General features: G+C 37.3%; 1 protein-coding gene across 1 annotated transcript in view; it reads right to left on the bottom strand.

The window, feature by feature from the left end:
• Positions 1-6,067: 6,067 nt before the first annotated feature.
• The window catches only part of carmil3 (capping protein regulator and myosin 1 linker 3), a 178,956-nt gene continuing 163,326 nt past the window's right edge, over positions 6,068-21,697 (bottom strand). Inside the window, exons 32-40 of the mRNA XM_022677949.2 lie at positions 20,997-21,076; positions 19,599-19,760; positions 18,531-18,723; positions 16,266-16,536; positions 14,563-14,687; positions 13,795-13,930; positions 10,771-10,848; positions 9,504-9,611; positions 6,068-7,129 (exon numbers count right to left, since the gene is read on the bottom strand). Coding sequence (XP_022533670.2) covers positions 7,089-7,129; positions 9,504-9,611; positions 10,771-10,848; positions 13,795-13,930; positions 14,563-14,687; positions 16,266-16,536; positions 18,531-18,723; positions 19,599-19,760; positions 20,997-21,076 — 1,194 coding nt within the window. The 3' untranslated portion in view covers positions 6,068-7,088. The remainder of the gene's footprint in view (positions 7,130-9,503; positions 9,612-10,770; positions 10,849-13,794; positions 13,931-14,562; positions 14,688-16,265; positions 16,537-18,530; positions 18,724-19,598; positions 19,761-20,996; positions 21,077-21,697) is intronic.

Genomic DNA, 21,697 nt, shown 5'->3' with positions numbered 1-21,697 from the left:
AAACAATCGTCTAAACACTGTGTTGGGAGAGCTGTATGCAAATTCATCACAAAGTGTTACCTCTTGGGAACACCTACACCTGTATAAGTTGTATGGTGCTATCTTGTGAGAGAGGTTGCAAGTGTGCTAAAATGACAAGAATGTGATTAATCACACTTTTTGGAAAGCTGAATTCAATTTCACTACTAACCACAACCAGTAGAATCAAGAAATCACTTAAATAGAGTCTGTCTGACAACATGAAGCCGATAAAAAATCTCAAAAAGCAACACATTATGCCCAAATCTGAATAAATTTAAGAACAGATGAGAAAACAAGGTCATAGATCATCTATCAGTCTGGAAAAGTTTACAAATTCATTTATAAAGCTTTGGGACTCCAGAGAACCAGATTAAAAGGTATTATATACAAATAAAGAAAACATGGAACAGTGGTGAACCTTCCCAGGAGTGACCAGCTGATCAAAATTACTCCAAAAGGGCATGAACAACTCATCCAGGAGGTCACAAAAGAATCAGAACAACATTTAAATAACTGCAGGTCTCATTTGCCTCAGTTAAGATCAAGGTTAATGATTTAATAATTAAAAAAAAAGAGACTGGTTGAAAATGGTCTCCATGGGAGAGTTCCAAGATAAAAAAAACACTGCTGACCAACACACAACTGCCCGTCTCACATTTACCAACAAACATTTTGACGATTCCCAGGATTTAGTGTTTGGGTAAATATTCTTTGGACTGACGTCATAAAAATGTAACTTTTTGGAAGGTGTGAAATTTGTTACAACTGGTGTAAAACTAACACATAATTTCAGAAAAAGAACATCATACTGAACGTAAAACATGGTGGTGGTAGTGTGTGATGGTCTGGGGCTGCTTTGCTGCTTCATGGTCTGGACAGCTTGCTGTAATAAATGGAATCAGGAATTCTGCTGTTTACCAGACAATCCTGAAGGAGAATGTCCGACTATCTGTGTTTGAACTCAAGCTCAGGAGTACTTGGGTTCTGCAGCAGGACAATGACCCAAAGCACACAAACAAGTCCACCTCTGAATGGCTTTAAAAAAAACTAAATGAAGGTCTGATTGAGATGTTGTGGGATGATCTTAAACAGGACGTTTATGCTTGAAAATCCTCACATTCACATTCAATCCTTGAATTATCAGTAAAGCTTAATTCTAAGGGTGGAATAACCAAGTTATTAGGTTTAGAGAGCGAACACTTTTTCACACAGAGCTAGATTTGGTTTGGATAGGGTTTTTTTTTCCTTTAATAAATGAAATTATCATTTAAAAAGTACTTTTTATGTTTACTCGGGTTATCTTTTTCTGCTATTAAAGTCTGTTTGATATTCTAAAAAATATCAGTATGATAAAAAGGCAAAAACAATGGATTCGCCAAAGGATTTTTTGCAGTATAGGTCTTCTGAATGAGTGTATTTAGAAGTTGTTTAAAATCCTACAGGGGCGATTTAAAGCTAAGTACATAATGAGTGTTCATAACCTGGCTATGCACACAGGCAGGCTCCGAAAAAGGCCAGCTGGCCAGAGACAGAGAGGATCTGGATCAGGACACTCTGCCCACTGGGAGACGGCCGAAGCTGAGAATCACTTCCGTCTTTCATGCCCACAATTTAAAAACAGCACAGACTCCTTTCTGCCAAACATTATTCACATCCCCCACAGATTTAGTGGAATAGAATTATGGAATCCACCAGAACAGAGAAAACAAAGACACATCTTCAATTATCTAATCTGTGTTTCTAATCTAGTGATGAACCCCGATCAGTCGTGCTATTAACACAACCTGTAATTGCCTGCTGATGCAACGTGCAGGTCAGTATCCTCTGCTGAGAAGCGAAGAAGCGCTGCGTTGTTAAGATACTAACGTGCCAAAGTCAGAGCACACCTGGCTCTCAAAGGGAATGGCAAGTGAACACCCATGATTAATGGTGTCCTCCCGCAAAAAAAAATCCCCTTTTTTTGTTCTTTGTGAAATATAATAGATCTCTCTGAGTTGTATAAGATGATGCACATCTCATCTGACAGGAGCTAACAGCGTTGGAAGCTAACAGGTACAGCATGAAAGTTCATTCCTGTGTTATTTGTGCAAATAACACATCAGTGTTTATATGCTTTACCCAGTAATTCAGAGCTAAGAAACAAATGGTTAGAATTTGTCTATGGAGGAAAAACACCACCAGCCAAGTACAATTGAGATAGGTAGGTGTATGTTTAAAACAGTTCTGTTTACACTACTTAACAGTTAAATACACCCCAGGGTTTTGTTCCAACTGCCTGGGCAGCTCTGCTGCGGCTCAGCCAACAAAACCTGGCGGTGGATTTTTACTTTCTGGGCCTGGACAACCCACCTCTGTGTGTAAGTAACTATAAGTTTACATAGGATCTCCGGTGGATTTGTCGTTTTACAGAGACTCTAAGACTAGGTCAGTGGCTGAACTGCACTTAGCGGGGCATTATTACACATATTGTAAAGTAACATATGACATTGCAAAGACTGTTATTATGTAATATTATGTAGAAATGTCTTTATTTTAAAAAGTTTCTAACTGTTGTCCATCTCGCTGCCTCCTAGTGTGCTGCAGTGCTGTTAGCCGAAATCCTATCCCCACCACACACTCCTCCTTTTTTCTTTACACACAGACCCCAGATTCACACAGTGTCTCTCCAGCTAACCATAATAAACACTGCTAGGAAAAATTCAGCTGCGCTGCCATGGAGAACAAAACCAGCGCAAACTATGTAATAAAAACAGTGGAACATAAAATCTACTCAATTACAGTAACTTGAGTAAATGTAATTAATTACTTTCCACCTCTGCCAAAGACACACAGACACACCCTAAATTCAGCTGCACAATCTGCAATTGACAATTCCGTATAAACCCCTAAAATAGAGCCCAGAGTGTTATATTATTAAATATTTAAAGTATTTATTTCACACTTATGGCAGAAATTTACAGCTTTTTCTCTAATTTGTTGGGTCACAGTGATTATGATTACTAGACTGAGTTTCTGCTTTTAAGGCCACTCTATTTAACGTTGACTCAATCCAAAAATGTTCCAAGGGCTCATTTAATAAACTCCACTTGAGCAAATAGCGTAATAAATCCGTCCTTAAGAAAGCATCAGAGATCCCCCTGAAGGGACACGGTGAGGCCAGGCCGACGAGAGCTTGTTAAAGCAGTGCTGAAACAGGCGGCTGCTTCTCTCTCAGGTTCTCTATTATACTGCTGGGGAACATTTTCTGCTGCAGTCTTCCTCAGAAACGCTCATTAATGGACTGGACCCACAGTTCTGGAAAGCTGCTTTGGGATTATTAAAAAAAAATAGAACTGGATACAAAACCTGTTTATTGCAGGTTGCTAAAAAGTACTGTACACCTGTACCACCATCTCAGTAGACTCAAATTTCTTGAGCTGGTTATCCAGATTAACTCTTGGTCATGTTTTTATTAGTGATTAAAAAGAAATAATAATAATCTGAGTAATCACGACAATATTCTGTGATTAACTGAGATTCATCACATATGTCCTTCCTAAAACCCAAGTTTATATAGTGGATAATTAAATATAAATAAAAGAACGAATGTAAGAAATGTAAATCCAATTCCAACAGTCAGAGGTGGAAAAAGTACAGAAAAATTGTAATTAAGTAAAAGTACCTTTCCTTTGCTAAAATTCTACTCAAGTACAAGTAAAAAAGTAATCAATTTAAAATGTACTTTGAGTAAAAGTTCCATAGTTACTTTTAATTATTTGATGTTAAAAAAGTACAAATCATAAATTAAATCTTATAATATTAATATTATTCCAAATAATCATTTGGACCTTTTAGGCAGTATGCACATGCACAGTATCGATAGGTAGTAAAACTCGACAGAACACCGGTTCCCCCGAGCACAGCTGATTCACACATAATAAACACAACTGGGAAAAGTTTAGCTGCGCTGCCATGGAGAACAAAACTCTTTTTTTTTTTATTCAGACACTTAGTTTTTTTCCCCCCAGCATTTAATTATTTACTCAGTAATGGGGAGTTTTCCAATGTAGTGAAGAAAATTACTTGTGTCAAAATGTACTTGAGTAAAAGTTAAATGACCTATTTTAAAAACTACTTAAAAAATGACAAATTACTCATAAAATCTACTCAATTACAGTAATTTGAGTGAATTTATTACTTTCCACCTTTGCCAAATGCATATTTATATTAGTGGTGTCAAATATTAAAATACTTCTATTAGGGTTCGTATGGTCATGAAAAACCTGGAAAAGTCATGGAATAAAAAAAAAAATAGCAATTTCCAGTTCGGGATAAAGTTTGGAAAAATAAAAACACAGAAAAAGTTGTGTAAAAGTCATGGAAATTCGGTCAAAAAATTTTGTCTTTCAGTTAATCGACGGAGAAAATCTTTTTTGAGCTAACAAACACATCAGCTAAGAATTAATTCAGCAATTTAAGCCTACACAATGAAGCCCTCAGAATCTACCACACATTATATTATTATTAGATTGTGTGTCAATATTTTATCTGATTCATTTTAGACCTACTATAATCAATAATCAATTTTAATGATAGTTTTAGTTGATTTATGGTTTTATTGTCCATGATTGCACTGATTTTCAGATCGTATGGTCATGAAAATGTGCCATAAAGGCATGGGAAAGTCATGAAAAAATAATGGAAATTGTTGGTTAAAAAGTGTATGAACCCTGTAGTATATTCCTGTACATTTAAGGGGAGATAAAGCCAAAGTGGGTAACTAAAATAATAATAATAAATAAAAAAAAACGCATGATAAATTGCATAGAGTAAACTTTTATTTTACTTTATTGTAAACATCTCAGCTTAGTTGTAAGGATTTCTGAATTAGAACTTAATTTGCTGAGTATAAAAGAGCGTTTTCACACCTGTAGTTGTAGTTTCTATGGTCCAGATCAGTTTTCGTTTTCCAGCAGGACCTGGCACACTGCCCACACTGCCAAATGTACCATTTGGTCTTATATAATATTCTAATTTTCTGAGAGACTGATTTTTGGGTTTTCACAGGCTGTAAGCCATAATTATAATCAACAATAAAATAAATAAATGCTTATAATAGATCACTCTTTAATATTTTTTTTGAAATACACTAGTATACTTTTCTTTGAATAATAAATGTGAATGTTTTTCAGATCTTTGTGATTAACTCTGTTATTTATGCTTCCATGTTAATGTAAAGTAGAAGTGTAAAAATGTCTATAGGACATTAGGAGACACTAATAATTTAAAAACAGTGAAACAGTTACTGCTGAATCTGATGTTTCTTCACACACATTAACCTGATTGATAATGGTGAGCCATAGGCCTCTGGCGCCCTCCTTTGTCGACAGTAGGAACTACTTATTCATCACAATGTAGTCCTCTCACTAATTAGATAGATAGATAGATAGATAGATAGATAGATAGATAGATAGATAGATAGATAGATAGATAGATAGATAGATAGATAGATAGATAGATAGATAGATAGATAGATAGATAGATAGATAGATAGATAGATAGATAGATAGATAGATAGATAGATAACCTTGTAACTTTTTTGATCCCTCCTGTTATGGTTCATTGCAAGAAACAGCAATAAGTTAAAAAAAAAAAAGAAAAAACTTATTTATATTATTTGAATTAATATTTGGTGTAATCATACTGAACAAGGTTTAGTTATGATTGTATTTGATGCTATTTAGTTTATTTTTAAAATTACAATATATATTCCATATTACAGTATTTATTCAAATAATAGGAATATGTGATTGTTTTTAAAAGTTATTCATGTTTCTTAAAACGCAACATAACAGGAGGGATAAAAAAATGTTTAATAATGTCTAATATTTCATTTATACATGTTTATTACACAAATTAGTCCTGCCAGAAAAGTGTCGTGATGAAAATACAACTTTGCATTTTAAAATGCATCAATCTCACCTACCGCATGACAGGAGGATTAATCCACTTAGTTCATCTTTTTTTCCCCTTTCTTCATTAGAGCCGGAAATCAGAGAGCAGCCGCTGTGCATAGAGATTCTCCCTTTTTATTGATTTCACACTTACATCACTTTCAGTAGAAAATAGAGGTCATTTAAAACCAGCAAACTCTCACTCCTCATCCAGTTAAAATGGCAGAAAAAAGGGGTATCAGCTGTGTCGCTATCGTCCGTCGGGACACAGTTGTCCTTACTACAAAAACAAAAACAAAAAAAAACAATAAGCTTAAAGTTCACGACAGTAATGCTCGGTCAGAGCCGTTACAGAAATGTTACAGAAATGTTACAGAAATATTACGGAGATGAGCCGTTATCCAGTCTGTGATTAGTGCAAAATCAGCTCCTTTATCTTCCGTATTTACAAAGATCATCCTTCCGCAGAGTTAAAGGTACAATAAAGGAAAATTTCCAATTCCAAACGTTGATGCAAAGGCATGAAGACTGGATAATACTTCACGGCTGCAGGAATGAGGTACGCGGTGGAGGCTCGCGGCCTGCACGACAGGGACGGATAGATAGATTGAAACACGGACTATTACTGGGGTAATACTGGAGCTTACATCATATTCGGAGTCACAGCAAGCCAGGCAAGCAAGTATACTGTACGGCTTATGGAGTGCAGTGTGGAAATATCGCTTATTGTACCTTTAATGCTTCTATTATTACTCACAGTACCTTTAAGTTAAGCACACGTCAAGGATTGTCTTAAGATTGAGAGGCAGGACGGGAGAAGTGTAGATAGATGAGAGAGAAAGAGAAAGAGAAAGAGATCTAATAGAATGCTGCAACACTCTCAATAAATTACAGGCAAATCAACCAGGTAGTTGTGTGTGTGTGTGTGTGTGTGTGAGAGAGAGAGAGAGAGAGAGAGAGAGAGAGAGAGCAAGAAAGAGACAGTCAGTCAGTAAAGAAGAAAATGTGTCTCAGAGGAAGAGAGTTTGGTCTGTCCATTCATCCAGTCAACCATCTCTTCTCTCATCCTGTATCTTCCTGCCATCTGTTTTTCCCTGTTTAAAAGAACATCTCCCGCTCATCACAGCGGTCTGGTCATGACGCTTTGCCGTTGCCTGGCTCTGGACTGTGCTGACCTAATGAGAGAGAGAGAGAGAGAGAGAGATAGAGAGAGAAAGAGAGAGAGAGAGAGAGAGAAGGTGAGGTCAAGACAAAAATGCACTCTCTTCTTCAGCGTGACAAATTCAAAGAAACACAACATTTCTTTATGAACAAATTTAAAGATTTAATTCCAAATTTTGAACATTTTTCCCATATAGAAAAACTACGAATCCCTCTGGGGGAGGGGCACACCGCCCCCCCTCGCTGCTGAATATGTCAGTACATGTCACAGCCTGAGAGACACCTCAAAATAAGACCCCTAAAATCCTGGGGACCCCACCCCACAGAAAGTGATTCTTCTTCTTCTTCTTCTTCTTCTTATTATTATTATTATTAATAATAAACAGTATAATTATTATATATAAATAATCATAATGATTCTTTTGTTATAAATGTTATTATTGTGTCTGTTTTGTGTGTTCATATCATTATTGTTGTTAATTGTTATAATTACACTATATTTAACAACGTAACTCACACTCATGCTAATAAAAGCTACATTGAATTGAATTGAGAGAGGAAAGAGAGAGAGAGAGAGAGAGAGAGAGAGAGGTGAAAGAAAGAAGATACAGCCTTATGGTACCTTATTTACTAATCTGGCTTCATTAAAAGGTCACCTTAGGGCCATCTGCTAGACAACGGACACACACACACACACACACACACACTACACATAATGATCACAGCTATCCACAGGGTCATGCTTCACACTGCACCAGGATTTTCTAGTCTCAGAAAGAATAATTGACTGAAAAACCAGTACCGGAAAACTTTTAAAAGTAATGTATGGCCCAAGTAGTACTAAGGACCAATCCCATTTCAAACCCATCCCCTTATTTTTTTTGGAATTGGAACAACCCTTCAAGCACCTGATACGTCATCAGGAGCGCTTCAGTAAAGTTCAGTAACCTAGCTGCTGCTGCTTCTGGTTAACTAAACTCTAAAAAACAGAGGTACGATATGAGTACTTTTTTGTACTCGAAGGTACATTCTTTATAATTGTACCCTCAAAGGTACAATATTGGTCTTTACAGGGTCAGATTTGTTCCCTCTGAAGTACAAAGTCATTTCTAACAGCAAAAAGTACAGATTTGTACCATTTAACCAACCAAAGGGTACATTCAGTATTCTGCATCACTGTACTAATAAACAATATATATTTAAATTGCACATTTTTTATTTGAAAGCCAGACAATTTTGTATCATCAAGTTTTTGAGCCATTTTTAGTTGATGACAATGTTTATAATCTTTATAATCTATACTGGCACAAAAACCATGGGTACAAAAAAGTACTTTCACTGAAAGGTACTTTTTTGAACCTTAATATAAGGTACAGCCCCAGCGACAAGCTTTGTACTCTTTTAAGTACAAATCTGTACTTATATTTCTTAGAGTGTAGTTAAATTTGGGGTATATTTTATTGTATGTTTCCAGAATGGAGGCATGTGGTGCAGAAATTAATAATTATTATTGTCCATTTCTTATTTCCTCTGCGAAAGAAGGTAGCTGAAATAAGCTTCGATTAGCTTTTATTTTATTTTATTTTTTCCGTGTTACCGTAAATGCTGCAGCCCCTGTCGGCTGTTGCACTATTTAAGGTGGAACGGGAAAGTTAGCTAGCTAGCTACTGAGACAAACGTCTAGCAATCTTTTTTTATGCTTGTCATGAAGATTTCAGTTGTAAAACATTAAAACTACACATTAAACTATTATGGTAATATATTGTGTTAATCGTTAGTTTAAACAAGAAAAAATACCTACATTTGTGGGTTTCTTTGTTTGCTTTTTCTGCCATCTTATCAGTGATTCTTAAATCCTACCCCTTGGTTTTAAGTGTGCATGTGAAAAATCTCTCTATAAAGAGCTAACAAGCCCTATTCCTTCCCCTAAACTACCCCTCCAGCCTAACAATAAATAGGGATTGGGCCTAAATGGCTACTCTGCCCAGACGACTGCAACTAAAGACTGCACTGTTTAATTTACTGTGGCATTATGGGTCTTTCCACACCTAAAATCCGCAGTTTCCAAACTGTGGAGGAACACATAAGGAATCATGTAGTAACTTCAAAGTGTTAAACAAAACAAATTACTCTTATCTGGGGTGCTGATAACTTGCGGTTTCTGAAGCTGGTAACTCTGATAAACTTATCCTGTGCAACAGAGGGAACTCTTGCTCTTGCTCTTCCTTTTCTTGGGTGATCCCGATGAGAGCCAGTTTCATCATAACATTAACATCTTCAGATTAAACCTATAATGTCCTATAATTGTGTGGAACTCAAAAGTCGCTGGTAAGTGGATGCAGACTTTTGGATGGCAAGTGCACACTGTAAATACAGACATTTTCTTACCAGGAAAATCCAGAGATTTGTTTCTTTTTGGGGGAAGCCTGGGTTTTTTCACAGGGGGCTTTGGATCTGATGACCTCTCCAGTTCACCGGGGCTGCCTTGCTCCATGCCTGGGCAAAATGATAAACAAACATGCCGGTATAAAGGAGTTTTAGTTCATTTTTTTTGGAGTAGTGTTAGCACTAGCCGCTAACCACAGTGCTAGCTCTTCACCATTTAAAGACGAGTCTATTAGACTGTAGCCTGTGTTCACTGTGTTAAAACAAGTTGCATGTGACGAACTGTTAAGCCCTGAAAGAACTGATAGTGCCCTGGGTTACTAGAACACTCAGGGTTCCTCAGCGTAGCACTGTAGGGTGGCGTTTATTAGCACTAAGCGCTGCTTATCATGGCTAGTGCTGCTGCTAACCACGGCAAGCACTCCTGCTAATAAAATATTGGAAATGTAAGCTTACTGTAAATAAACAGAAGCACTTTACTCACCTAAATAAGGAATCTGTGTAGATAATTACCAGCACTCGTTTGACTTTGAAAATAATATTTTTTTTTTTAAGAATTACATTTTTGTCTCTTTAGGCACTTCCACAGCTTCCTCATTAGAAGGGAAACATGGTGACACCCTTGTTCTTTACCATTGTGTGCCTTATGTGTAAAAATAGACCAGAAAATAGCCATTCATTGATAGTGCGCCTTATCATACGGTGCACCTTTAAGTCTAATTTGTCACATTTATGGTCCAATGGCTAAACCCATCTAAATGATCTGAAAATTAAAAAGGCATGCTCTCACATTTTTACACCAAAGGGCCAAAACATTATGACAACTGTCTAAGAACTTGGTGGTCCATGGAAATGGGCTCTAAAAAGACCTCTGCAGGTGTCCTTTAGTCCTGTAGTGTCTGGCCTTGCTGTCTGCTTATAAAACTATTGCCATTTTTCCACCGGCATGGTGTCGGTGCTGGTGCCAAGTTTCCGAAAGGTTCTGTGCCTTTCCACCGCAAAATCCACTGCGAGTTCCCAGACAGAAAAGGCGGTGCCATTCTGGCCCTACAATCTTGCTGGTCCGGAACCAGTGAACCTGTGACCTGAGTGGCCAAAGGGCGGTGTTTTTCCTGTTTAATGATCACGCCCACATTTACACATATAGTAAGTGACTCCTTAAAGCAGTGGAAAAACAGGGCGGTTCTTACAAAGTTGGTGAGTGGTCATAATGTTTTGGGTGTTTTTCGTGAGTAATTAGTACAGTAACACCACTGTTACAAGCACTTACCTGCTTCACATGAGTGTGCCTTTCGGTTTCTGTGAGGTTTTGGAGGCCCTCCGTTTGAACTGGGCTCTTCTTCATCACCTAGTCGTGGAAAAGTCATAATCATTCATAATCAAAAGTCATAATCATTCATAAGCACTATTATTTGTGCAAACACTGGTAATGTTAATGGTAATTCTAGTTATAATAGAATAGAAAATTGGGTTTATGCTTCACCTGCTGGATTTATTGTTCTCTTATTAATTACAATGCAGAAAATACTAAATAATTTGGTAACCATTATTATGGTCAATTTTCACACAGATTATAAGATGCATTAAGCAACACTAGTAAGGATGCCTACATCGAAGTGAGCATGTTTTCCTTCTAATGGGGAAGCTGGGAGAAGTGCCTAAGTAAACAAAACTGTAATTCTTGAAGAAAACATTTGCTTTTAAAGTCAAACGAGCACTGGATGTTAATCTACACAGATTTCTCTCCTGAAAACTGTTTATTTGGGTGAGTAAAGCCTTTCTGTTTATTTACAGTAAGCTTAGATTTTCAATATTTTGTCTAGGAATGAGATTCTCCAGCACTAAGGCTAGGTGCAGCAGTATTAGCATTAGCCGCTAACCGCAGAGCTAGCAGGACGTAAATGCTTCTCGATAGCACTAGACTGAGGAACCCTGAGTGTATCAGCTAGCGGTTCAGCACACGTAGCTTGATTTAACACAGCAAACTCAAAGGCTACAGCCAAATATACTCGTCTCTGAGCGGCGAAAAAGCTAGCGCTATGGTTAGAGGCTAATGCTAATGCTTATAATGCTGTATTTCAGTGAAGTGGCTTTACTGCTCCTTAATACCTGACTGATAGAATTAATTCATAAAGCGCACCAGATTATACAGTCGATTTTTGGGAAAATTAAAAGATTTTAACTGCATTGGATAATTTGATAAACATTCCATTTCAAATACATATTCAGAGACATATTCAGCATCCATTCAAATTCTATTTTACACAAAACCAGAGAGGCATTGTGACAGAAAGATGGTGTTGGACCAAATTCCGTCTTCCCTGCAGATGCCAGCTCCCCTTAACAAGCATGCCAGGTACAACAAGGTAATGCAGGCATGAAAACTACATATTTAACTCCTGCTGTCAGGATTCTTTGTTTGGCTCAGGGGAAATTCAAGACTAAGATTGAAACAAAAGAATATCACAAAATGTGCAGCCAAGTGAGCAGGATTCAACATAGTAGTGGTTTTCAGCTGTCAAGTGAAGTTTTGTTCATTTTGTTCAGTCAAACCTTACCTGAAAACTACAACAAAGTGTTTGGGTTGATGGAAGTGTGTGGGTATGTATTTATACCCATATTTGGGTGACTTTCAACCATTCAACCAATTTTTTTTGTTGTTAGCAATGTTAGCTGTGTAACTTAGTATATACACTCATTAGTCGAAACATTATGACTATTAAATACAGGGGTTGGACAATGAAACTGAAGCACCTGTCATTTTGGTGTGGGAGGTTTCATGTCTAAATTGGAGCAGCCTGGTGGCCAATCTTCATTAATTGCACATTATTGCACCAGTAAGAGCAGAGTGTGAAGGTTGGTTCAATCAGCAGGGTAAGAGCAAAGTTTTGCTCAAAATATTGCAATGCACACAACATTATGGGTGACATACCAGAGTTCAAAAAAGGAGAAATTGTTGGTGCACGTCTTGCTGGCGCATCTGTGACCAAGACAGCAAGTCTTTGTGATGTATCAAGAGCCACGGTATCCAGGGTAATGTCAGCATACCACCAAGAAGGACCAACCACATCCAACAGGATTAACTGTGGACGCTGTAAGAGGAAGCTGTCTGAAAGGGATGTTGGTGTGCTAACCCGGATTGTATCCAAAAACATTAAACCACGGCTGATCAAATCACAGCAGAATTCAATGTGCACCTCAACTCTCCTGTTTCCACCAGAACTGTCCGTCACCACAATACATTATCGTGGTGTAAAACCAGGTGTTTCAGTTTCATTGTCCAACCCCTGTATGTAAGGAGCGACTGGCTATGTACTAATATTGGTAATTAGCCTCTTTATTTCTGTAAGCTATGATTTGAAACAACCAAATGTGTTGACATTGTAGCTGTTCTCATGTTTTGTTGTTCTAATGTTTCCTTAAGTCTTAGGTGCCCAACAATTTTAGGCCAGTGGTTTGTCCCATTACTTTTGCTTCACCCTGTAAACCCTACCCCTTGAAAGAGTACATTGCCACTTGAGTGAGCCTGAGGGCCTTATCTTACACCCTTCGCAAGGTACATCACGATGTGCATTGCTAGCTTACACCCACCAACAGTCTATAATATAGCTATATAGCAATGATGCTTGTGAATATATCTACACTGATGAACGTAGTGGTCTGGAAATAAGGTGTGTTTAGTTAATGTCTGGTGCATTGCTATCTTGGCAATGGAAAACACAGAAGCGCCACTGACTGAATACAACCTAGACAGACATCACCAATCAGATGTTCATTGCTATCTTTGCAGTGAATTGTCAACGCGGGCACACAAAGCTATGCAGACGTTCACATCAACAATATTTAAACAGAATGAACAAGCGTAAACAAGCAGGTCAGTTTCCTTTGCTAAGAAGAGTTGAACATGTAGCAGGTAGCAGGTAGTTGCGCCCATGAAATAGCAACGTGCCAATGTCAGAGCGTACCTGGCTCTTAAAGGGAATGGCAAGTGATGCCCAAAACACACCCTTGATTAATGAAAAAAAATTAATTCATGACGTTTGTGCCTTTCAAGCTGCGTAAGGTGTACGTTTCCCGTCGTTGTGATAGCAAAGACACACTGACATGCCCTAAATCAAGCTAAACGGTGCATATTTATGACTTGACTATAATTCACTAAAATAAGGGTTTGGAGAGTTAAAATTAGGAGGTAGATTCACAGCTGGGTCATTTGCAGTCTGTTCATCAGTGCATATCAAAAATATCTCAAACAAAACTCCCCAAAATAAGGTGGTTATTAAAAGGTGATTAATACCTTGAGGGTTGGTAGAGTCTCCTGCATTGGGCACAGGCTTCACAGAGGCAGGTGGTACTAGAGGCGGTGCACTGCTGGCATTGGTTGAGTCTCGTGATGGAGAAGCACCAGAAGATTTCTCAGGTGAATCATTCGACTGGAAAACAGTCAAGAAAAAGGGTTGACATTTTTTTAGAAAGGAGACATCATTCCCAATTCCAAAAGCTTATGCTAATTATAAAGAGCTAAGAGAGCACTTCAGTTTCTGAATCAGTTTCTCTGATTTTGCTATTTATAGGTTTATGTTTGAGTAAAACATATTTTATAAACTACAGACAACATTTCTCCCAAATTCCAAATAAAAATAGTCATTTAGAGCATTCACAGTTTTTGTAGAAAATGAAAAATGGCTGAAATAACAAAAAAGGATGCAGAGCTTTCAGACCTCAAATAATGCAAAAAAAACAAGTTCATATTCATAAAGTTTTAAGAGTTCAGAAATCAATATTTGGTGGAATAAACCTGATATTTAATCACAGTTTTCATGCATCTTGGCATGTTCTCCTCCACGAGTCTTACACGCTGCTTTTGGAGAACTTTTATGCTATATCACTCCTGGTGCAAAAATTCAAGCAGTTCAGTTTGGTTTGATGGCTTGTGATCATTTATCTTCCTCTTGATTATATTCCAGAGGTTTTCAATTAGGTAAAATCATAGAAACCCATCATTTTTAGGTGGTTTCTTATTTTTTCCAGAGCTGTATATTCTGATATAACATACATTAAACACCTTTTCAGGGATGGGAAGTTTGGGAGTTTGTCCGTCTGTTTTCCGCTGTTGATCTTGCAGACATCTCCTTTCCTCTTTCTCATCACCACCCTCTCTCCCTCCTTCAGAATCCTCTGTAGATTTGTCTTAAGACCAGAAACAACACAAACAAAGGATAAGTCAATGGTACATATCCTTGCTGTCCAATGAAAAACAAGTATCTCCATTTTTGTCGATTTTTAGTTTACTACATAAGACAAACTGTCCCTTACACTGTGCCAAAATTTCTTAATTAACGAACCAATAGAAATACTTCAAAATCACGTGAAATAAACTCTTTTTACATTGACTTCCATTGAAAGTTTAGAAGGTTTTTTCTCTCTCCTGTAAAGTTTCTGTTTTTTTTTTTTGAAATACTTGTTTTTCATTGGACAGTGATGATATACAGATACGTATAAAAGGCCCTGTCCACATGTATTTGTCTGTGTTTTGGTTTCCCATTCACAATCAAAAAAGGGATTTAATAACTGAAAATTGGACTTTTCAAAGAACTGAGCTTTATACAAAATGACCTAAGAATGCATATATGTTTCTGGCTGAATCTCAAATACCCCCTTACTTTTTATAGTGGCCTACATAAGTCATAAACCTACATACATGTCTACACACATATAGCACTAAATTTCCACCCATAGATAAATGTAAATTCAGTTTTATCTAAAAATGTGGACACACCTCTTCTCATTCAGCATTTTTTTTCTTTATTTTATTTGTTTTCTACATTGTAGATGCAGAAACAATTATGATCCACATATGGAATTACATAAACAGTAAACAGTAAAAAAAAAAATTATCCCCCACATTAACCCCCTGATCTTAATCTGATGAACTGAGATGGTGATTTGAGGTGATTTAATTGGGATGAGCTGGAGCTTCACAGCGTGAAGAAGGAAAAGCAGCAACTATCGTTCAGCACCTCCAGGAACTCCTTCCTTCAAGACGCTGAGAAAACTATTCCAGGTGACTCTCCCTCATGAATACACTGAGATTAAAATATACCAAGAGTGTGCAGATCTGTCCTCAAACATAAATGTGCTGCATAGAAAAATGGCTACCACTTTTTTAAGGCATTTACAACCTATTTTTTAACCTTTAATAAACTAATTGTAAACCACTTATAAACCCTTTATAAAGGTGGTCTCATTTTAAAGTGGTACCGAAGAATGTAAAGTGTAAAACTAAAATATTCTGGTTTGTTAAGACTTTTGTTTGTTTATAGAATAAATCAACATATGTTCCTCAATCAACAATGTAAAAAAAAATAAAATAAATAAATACAAAAAAATAAAGGAAACACATTGAATGAGAAGTGTGAGGTGTGTCCAAACTTTTGAATGGTACTGCAGTGGGTCAGTGAGCTGATTTATAATACATAATTTTATGACCTGTATAGTAAAAAAAAATAATATGAAATAAAACAATAAATAAAATACTGAATAAAATGTGTACTTTACCGATATATAATACAATCAAAGTTCTCAATTCATGTGCTTTTTAAATAAATAAATGATTCATACCAATCATATCAAAATAATCACCGTGTGATCATCGTGCTGCAGTCATGGATTTATTTATACACTGAATCATTTTTTCTGAAGTGCTGTAAACAAACCCAGTTGAATCATTGAGGTCAGAGATATTAATCCCTCACACGGCCGCATTACCAGAGCTCTCCTCCAGATGGCGCTGTCTGGTGTGGGCCAGGCTGGGCTTGCTGCTCTGTGGAGGAGGCTCGGGTCTCTGTCTGCTCTCTCGTGGCTGGGAGTCTGAGGCTGTTCCTGGGTCAGCGTCTGCGTCTGGGTCCTGGGACTGAGCGTGTCTGTCCACAGGGGGCGTCTGACCTTCAGCCTGTGAGTCGGGAGGCCTGGAGGAGTCTCTGCTGGCCACGCTGACCTCCTCTGAGGAGCAGAACACTTCGCTGTACTCAGGAGAATGCTGCAGGAAAACACACAGACAGTGGAGAGGAACAGATTTTATATATATACAGTATATATATATATATATATAATTTTACTAAAATAGCCATAAAGCACAACTCCTGTTCATTTGCTTTAATATAAATCGCTAAACAATCTAAACATTACAACAAATACAGTAGTGATTGAAAATGTCAGTAACACTTTATAATACAGCCCTTGTTTTAGACAGTAAGTTCCCTTTTACTTACGGTGTAACTTCTCTGGATAAACCAGCACATTCAAAATACTTATCGGGTCCTACAGGTACTTTAACTGTACGTATAATTAAAGAACAACCAGGAACAAGAGTGTAACAACTAGGTAACTTTCTGAAACGTACCACCTTGTACTTTCCCAGCACTTATGGTGTAACTGTTCTCTATGAATCATTGTATACAAAATACTTAGGGGGTCCTACTCGTACTTAAATAAAAGGTACAATTAAGTCACAGGAGATCCTGCAACTTCCCTAAACTTGTGGTGCAATTTTGATATAAAATAATAATATAGAATAATTTTGCCCTTTATTCATGGCAGCTTTGAAGGCTTCTTTCCAGTCACACTCCAGGGAATTACTATTCTAAGAATTTTATGAGTTTAAAAAAGAAGATGAGAATTTGATTTATGCTTTTAAAACAGTCAGAGTGAAGTAGGAGGGAATGTATATTTTGTAATGTCAAGACCAGTGATGGTATAGTTACTTTGAAAAAGTAATCCGATTACTGATTACTGATTACTCCTTTAAAAAGTAACTTAGTTACTGTATGGATTACTTGATTTTAAAAGTAACTAAGTTACTTTACAAGTTACTTTATTAGTTACTTTCAGCAGCTGCAGACACCACCTCCCGCCGCCTTAACATAAACATTATAACCAGTTTTGCCAATACTCCCTTTATTGGAAAATGCATTTTTAACAGCAAAATGTATCTCTATTAAGTTGAACTATTTCCTAAAAAATATATATTTTTTTAATAAAAAAAAAATAATTAACTTAACATATTTAAAAAAAATTAATTAAAATATGGTATTTCTTGATTTTACTAAACATAAATACTTGTTTTTATAAAAACTATATAAAATAAAGAAAGTCTTTCTTGACCTGACATATTTAACACTGTAAAACTGAACATTGAACTTGTTGTTCTCTGCAGGGCCGCAAGGAGTGGTTTTATAAAACAGAACCGTGTATATGGTCTAGTCCAGGGATCACATATTTGCAGACTGCGGTCCGGGTCCGGACCCAGACGTTGTCCAATACGGACCCATACCGATAAACTACTGAGAAATTTAATTCTGACAGTGTTCATTTAAAGCACCGGAAATTTGTGGCAGACCGCTGCCCTGGTTAGTGAATTGGGACGCGGCCGCAAAAAAAAACGCCTTTATAAAGAGATACTGGCGAAACCCGAGAACTGGCGAAAAACGAAAACGGGCGGAAACTAAAGACACGCCGAGCGCGCGAGAGAGAGACAGGGGAGAAAGCGAGACGCGTGTGATTGGGGAAGAGCGGAGGGGGAATGGGGTAAGGGAGCGGTGTGTGTGTGTGTGGAGGAGATGAGGTGGAGAGAGAGAGAGAGAGAGAGTGAGAGTAACGCACAGTGACTTAAATAAGTAACTTTAATCTGATTACTGGATTGGAAATAGTAACGCGTTAGATTACTCGTTACTGAAAAAAAGGGTCAGATTAGAGTAACGCGTTACTAAGTAACGCGTTACTGACATCACTGGTCAAGACAATAATATTTATTTATCTTCAGTAACACAATCAGGAATGTTGAGAAGAAAATGTATTCATTAATACACAGAAATCACAAGGTTTTATATTGATGGTTAATAAACTCACACCTTGCCTGATTTGTACTGTTCTTACTCTATAAGTACACAGCCAGGCGCAAGGCGTGAAAATAGACTGTTGTATGTGTATTGCGCAGGGAGTACAATATAGCCCTATGAGTTCAATGGAGCATACTTGTCTCTGTAAGATGCAGGAGGGGCTGATCCCGCTCATTCCTGGCAGGGGTATGCCCTGGATGGTCCGTCCACGCAGCTGAGGGGTTCTCTGAGCTCCCACCAGCCTCCCGTTAGCCCCCTCTCGCCCTGGATCTGCCCCACCACTGTCCTTATGGTGCAGAACCTGAGAATATACATTCTCTGTGGCAGCACTGAAAAACAAAAGTGAGAGAAGATAAAGGAGAAGAAGACGAAGAAGAAGAAGAAGAAAAAGAATCAATCCACTATAACATACATTCCTTGTTCCTACACTCACAGTTTATTTTATTATTTTTATCTTTGAGCATAGAAGAGCCGCACTTCTGTATCAGACCCACTCATACCAACGGCTTTAGAGGGCCTTTTGGTTCTGGACATGATAATCCCACTCACTTCAACAATCAAAAGCAAACCAAACTGTAAAACACCGGCCTTACACCAAGGGTATGTCCTCCTAACAAATAAGCTAATGCTGGCCACGCACCATGTTTACACTGAACGTTTACCACACATTAGTGTTAGTTTATGCTGAATGGCAAAACAAGCTAGTTTAGTTCATGCTTAACTGCGATGTTTAAAAGTACTTACAGATCCCTCCTTCAAACAAAGTCTACTGGCTAAACATGCTGTGTAGTAACTGAGGCTTCTAACCAGCAGACCAAAATGACCTAGCAGACCTTCAACTGATCTAGTAGGTGGGATCTGGAGGGGGTTGATAGGTGAGGGGTGGTGTCAGGGTGGTTCTATACAAGTTTCCTCATAGTAGCATATGATTCCTGACACCAAACTCTTTCAACTGATTCACAGAAAATGGATTAATGGATTTTTTTGGTGTTTGGAGTGTTAATAGAGCCAGTGGAGACCCAAGTGAAAATACAAAAGCATGCTAGTTTTGCAACATATGTCCTCTTTAAAAATACTTTACATTTGTGAAGTTTGTGAATGATTTTTGATTTTTTTTTTTTTTTTTTAATAAAAATAAGATTTTACACATAGCGTTTCCAATTTGTGGCAAAAACCCTACCAAGTACAAAGTTTGGTTTCTTACTTGGTGCGACACTCGTCTCCACACGCCCCGCTCTGGCCTACAGGCTCCGAGTCCTGAAAGGAAGCTGAATTGCGGTTCTTCCTGAAGCCTGAGAAGATGGACAGCACACTGCGTCTCTTCTTTCGCCTGAGAGCCTGAGCATGATGGTGGGAGGACAGCTGACTGTTGGACAGATGGACAGAGATGGGAGATGGGGGTCAGACAACCACCTTCTTATTTCAACACTTTTACTGTCCATATGTTGTGTAGTTCTACAATCCTTCTCTAAAGTGATTACCCATGACGTGAAAAACCAAACCCCCTGCTTTGCTGACTCCATCCTAAGCTTAAATTTAAAAAGGCAAAAAATGGGACAGGTAGTTTGGGAGGGGCACTGGGTGATGTATGGGTTTAGAGGTGGAGCAAAGCTGATTGGCTGAGCTGTTACTATGGCTGAGGGCGTTATTATTGATTATTTATTATTATTTGATATGCATCATCATGCCTATAGCACAGCTTAACCTGAGAGGGCGCTGCAGAGGCAAAAATGAGCGAAATAAATGTGTTTTTTTTAAAGGTAAGGAAATATTTATAAAACTTTTAAGCAGGACTGGTATGTTTCAATATTGCAAATGATTACATTTCAGCTATTAATGAAAAAAAAAACAATATGTTTTTTTTGCAAGAAAATAGCATTTCTATTAATTACAGTTTACAGATGACTTCTGAAAAAACTAACTTTCAATTTTTTAAGTTTGTGTTAATTTACACATGGTTTAAAAGACCAAGGTTTTCTTGATGTGTCCTAACTTTTTTACATGAATGTGTAATATAATAATTAATATAATAGTGAGAAAACTAAATTATATTTATATTAGGTGTGTAAACCACTTAAAAAAAGTATCGTAGCAATCACAACAATATTTTGCGATTACAATCCTGTTAAAAAAAATGTAAATGCGGAAATGTCTCTGTACTTTTTGGAGGAAGATAAAATAATTAAAATAGCATATTTTAGCATTTTCTACTTTATTATAATACCTACGATTAAATATCTAGTTTTGTTGCTTTGTATTCGATTATTTGAATGTGCTGAGTAAAAGTTTAACAGAGAGCTTTAGCATCAAATCGTATTTCAGCATAAATAATGATGTGTTTTTACCGCTAAATTAAACAGCTAATACATCACCAGGCTCTGTAACAAAGAGTAAAATTACATTACAATTACAAGAAAGCTGGAGACAAACATGATAACAAGATTAGTTTGCATTAAAAAAACACATGCATACATCACATGTTAAAGTTCCCAGATTATTTGGGTATGCAATGACATGTTAACGTGCACAGCAGCATATAATATGATATAATTTAATTTTGTCACAGTCAAGAAAAGAGTTTATTAAATTAAATATTAAAGACCTGTCTGGTAAGACCCTCTTGGTGTAGAAATCTGGAAGACCGTCATCCAGCAGGTTGACTCCACCGTTCTCAGAAGAATGCTGAATACAAAACAAGACAAGAAACTGATCGTTATAAGTCATATGTGTATCATTGAAAAAGTTACTTTATTTTAGTAATTTAGTTCAAAATGTAAAACTCATATATTGTATAGATGTATTAAACACAGAGTGATTTAATTTAAGTGTTTATTTCTTTTATTGTTGATGATTATGGCTCACAGCCAATGAAAACCCAAAAATCAATGTCTCAGAAAATTAGAATATTATTTATATAAGACCAATTGGTACTTTTGGCAGGCAGTGTGGGCAGTGCGCCAAGTCCTGCTGGAAAATGAAATCCGCATCTCTATAAAAGTTGTCAGCACTTTGACTTTTTTGGGAGTGGGGACACAGTGGATCAACACCAGCAGATGACAGACATGTCTCTCCAAACCATCACTGACCATCAGAAAATATTGTATTTTATTTGTAAATCAAGGGAGCAGAGTCTGGAGGAAGAGTGGAGAGACACACAGTCCAAACTGCTTGAGGTCTAGTGTGAAGTTTCCACCAGTCAGTGATGGTTTGGAGAGTCATGTCTGTCATCTGCTGGTGTTGATCCACTGTGTCCCCACTCCAGAAAATCTTACAGCACTTCATGCTTCCCTCTGCTGAAAACTT

Source organism: Astyanax mexicanus, chromosome 8, assembly GCF_023375975.1.
Source record: "Astyanax mexicanus isolate ESR-SI-001 chromosome 8, AstMex3_surface, whole genome shotgun sequence".
In the NCBI taxonomy this organism is placed as follows: Eukaryota; Metazoa; Chordata; class Actinopteri; order Characiformes; family Acestrorhamphidae; genus Astyanax; species Astyanax mexicanus.
This window is presented reverse-complemented; position numbering and strand designations above follow the sequence as displayed.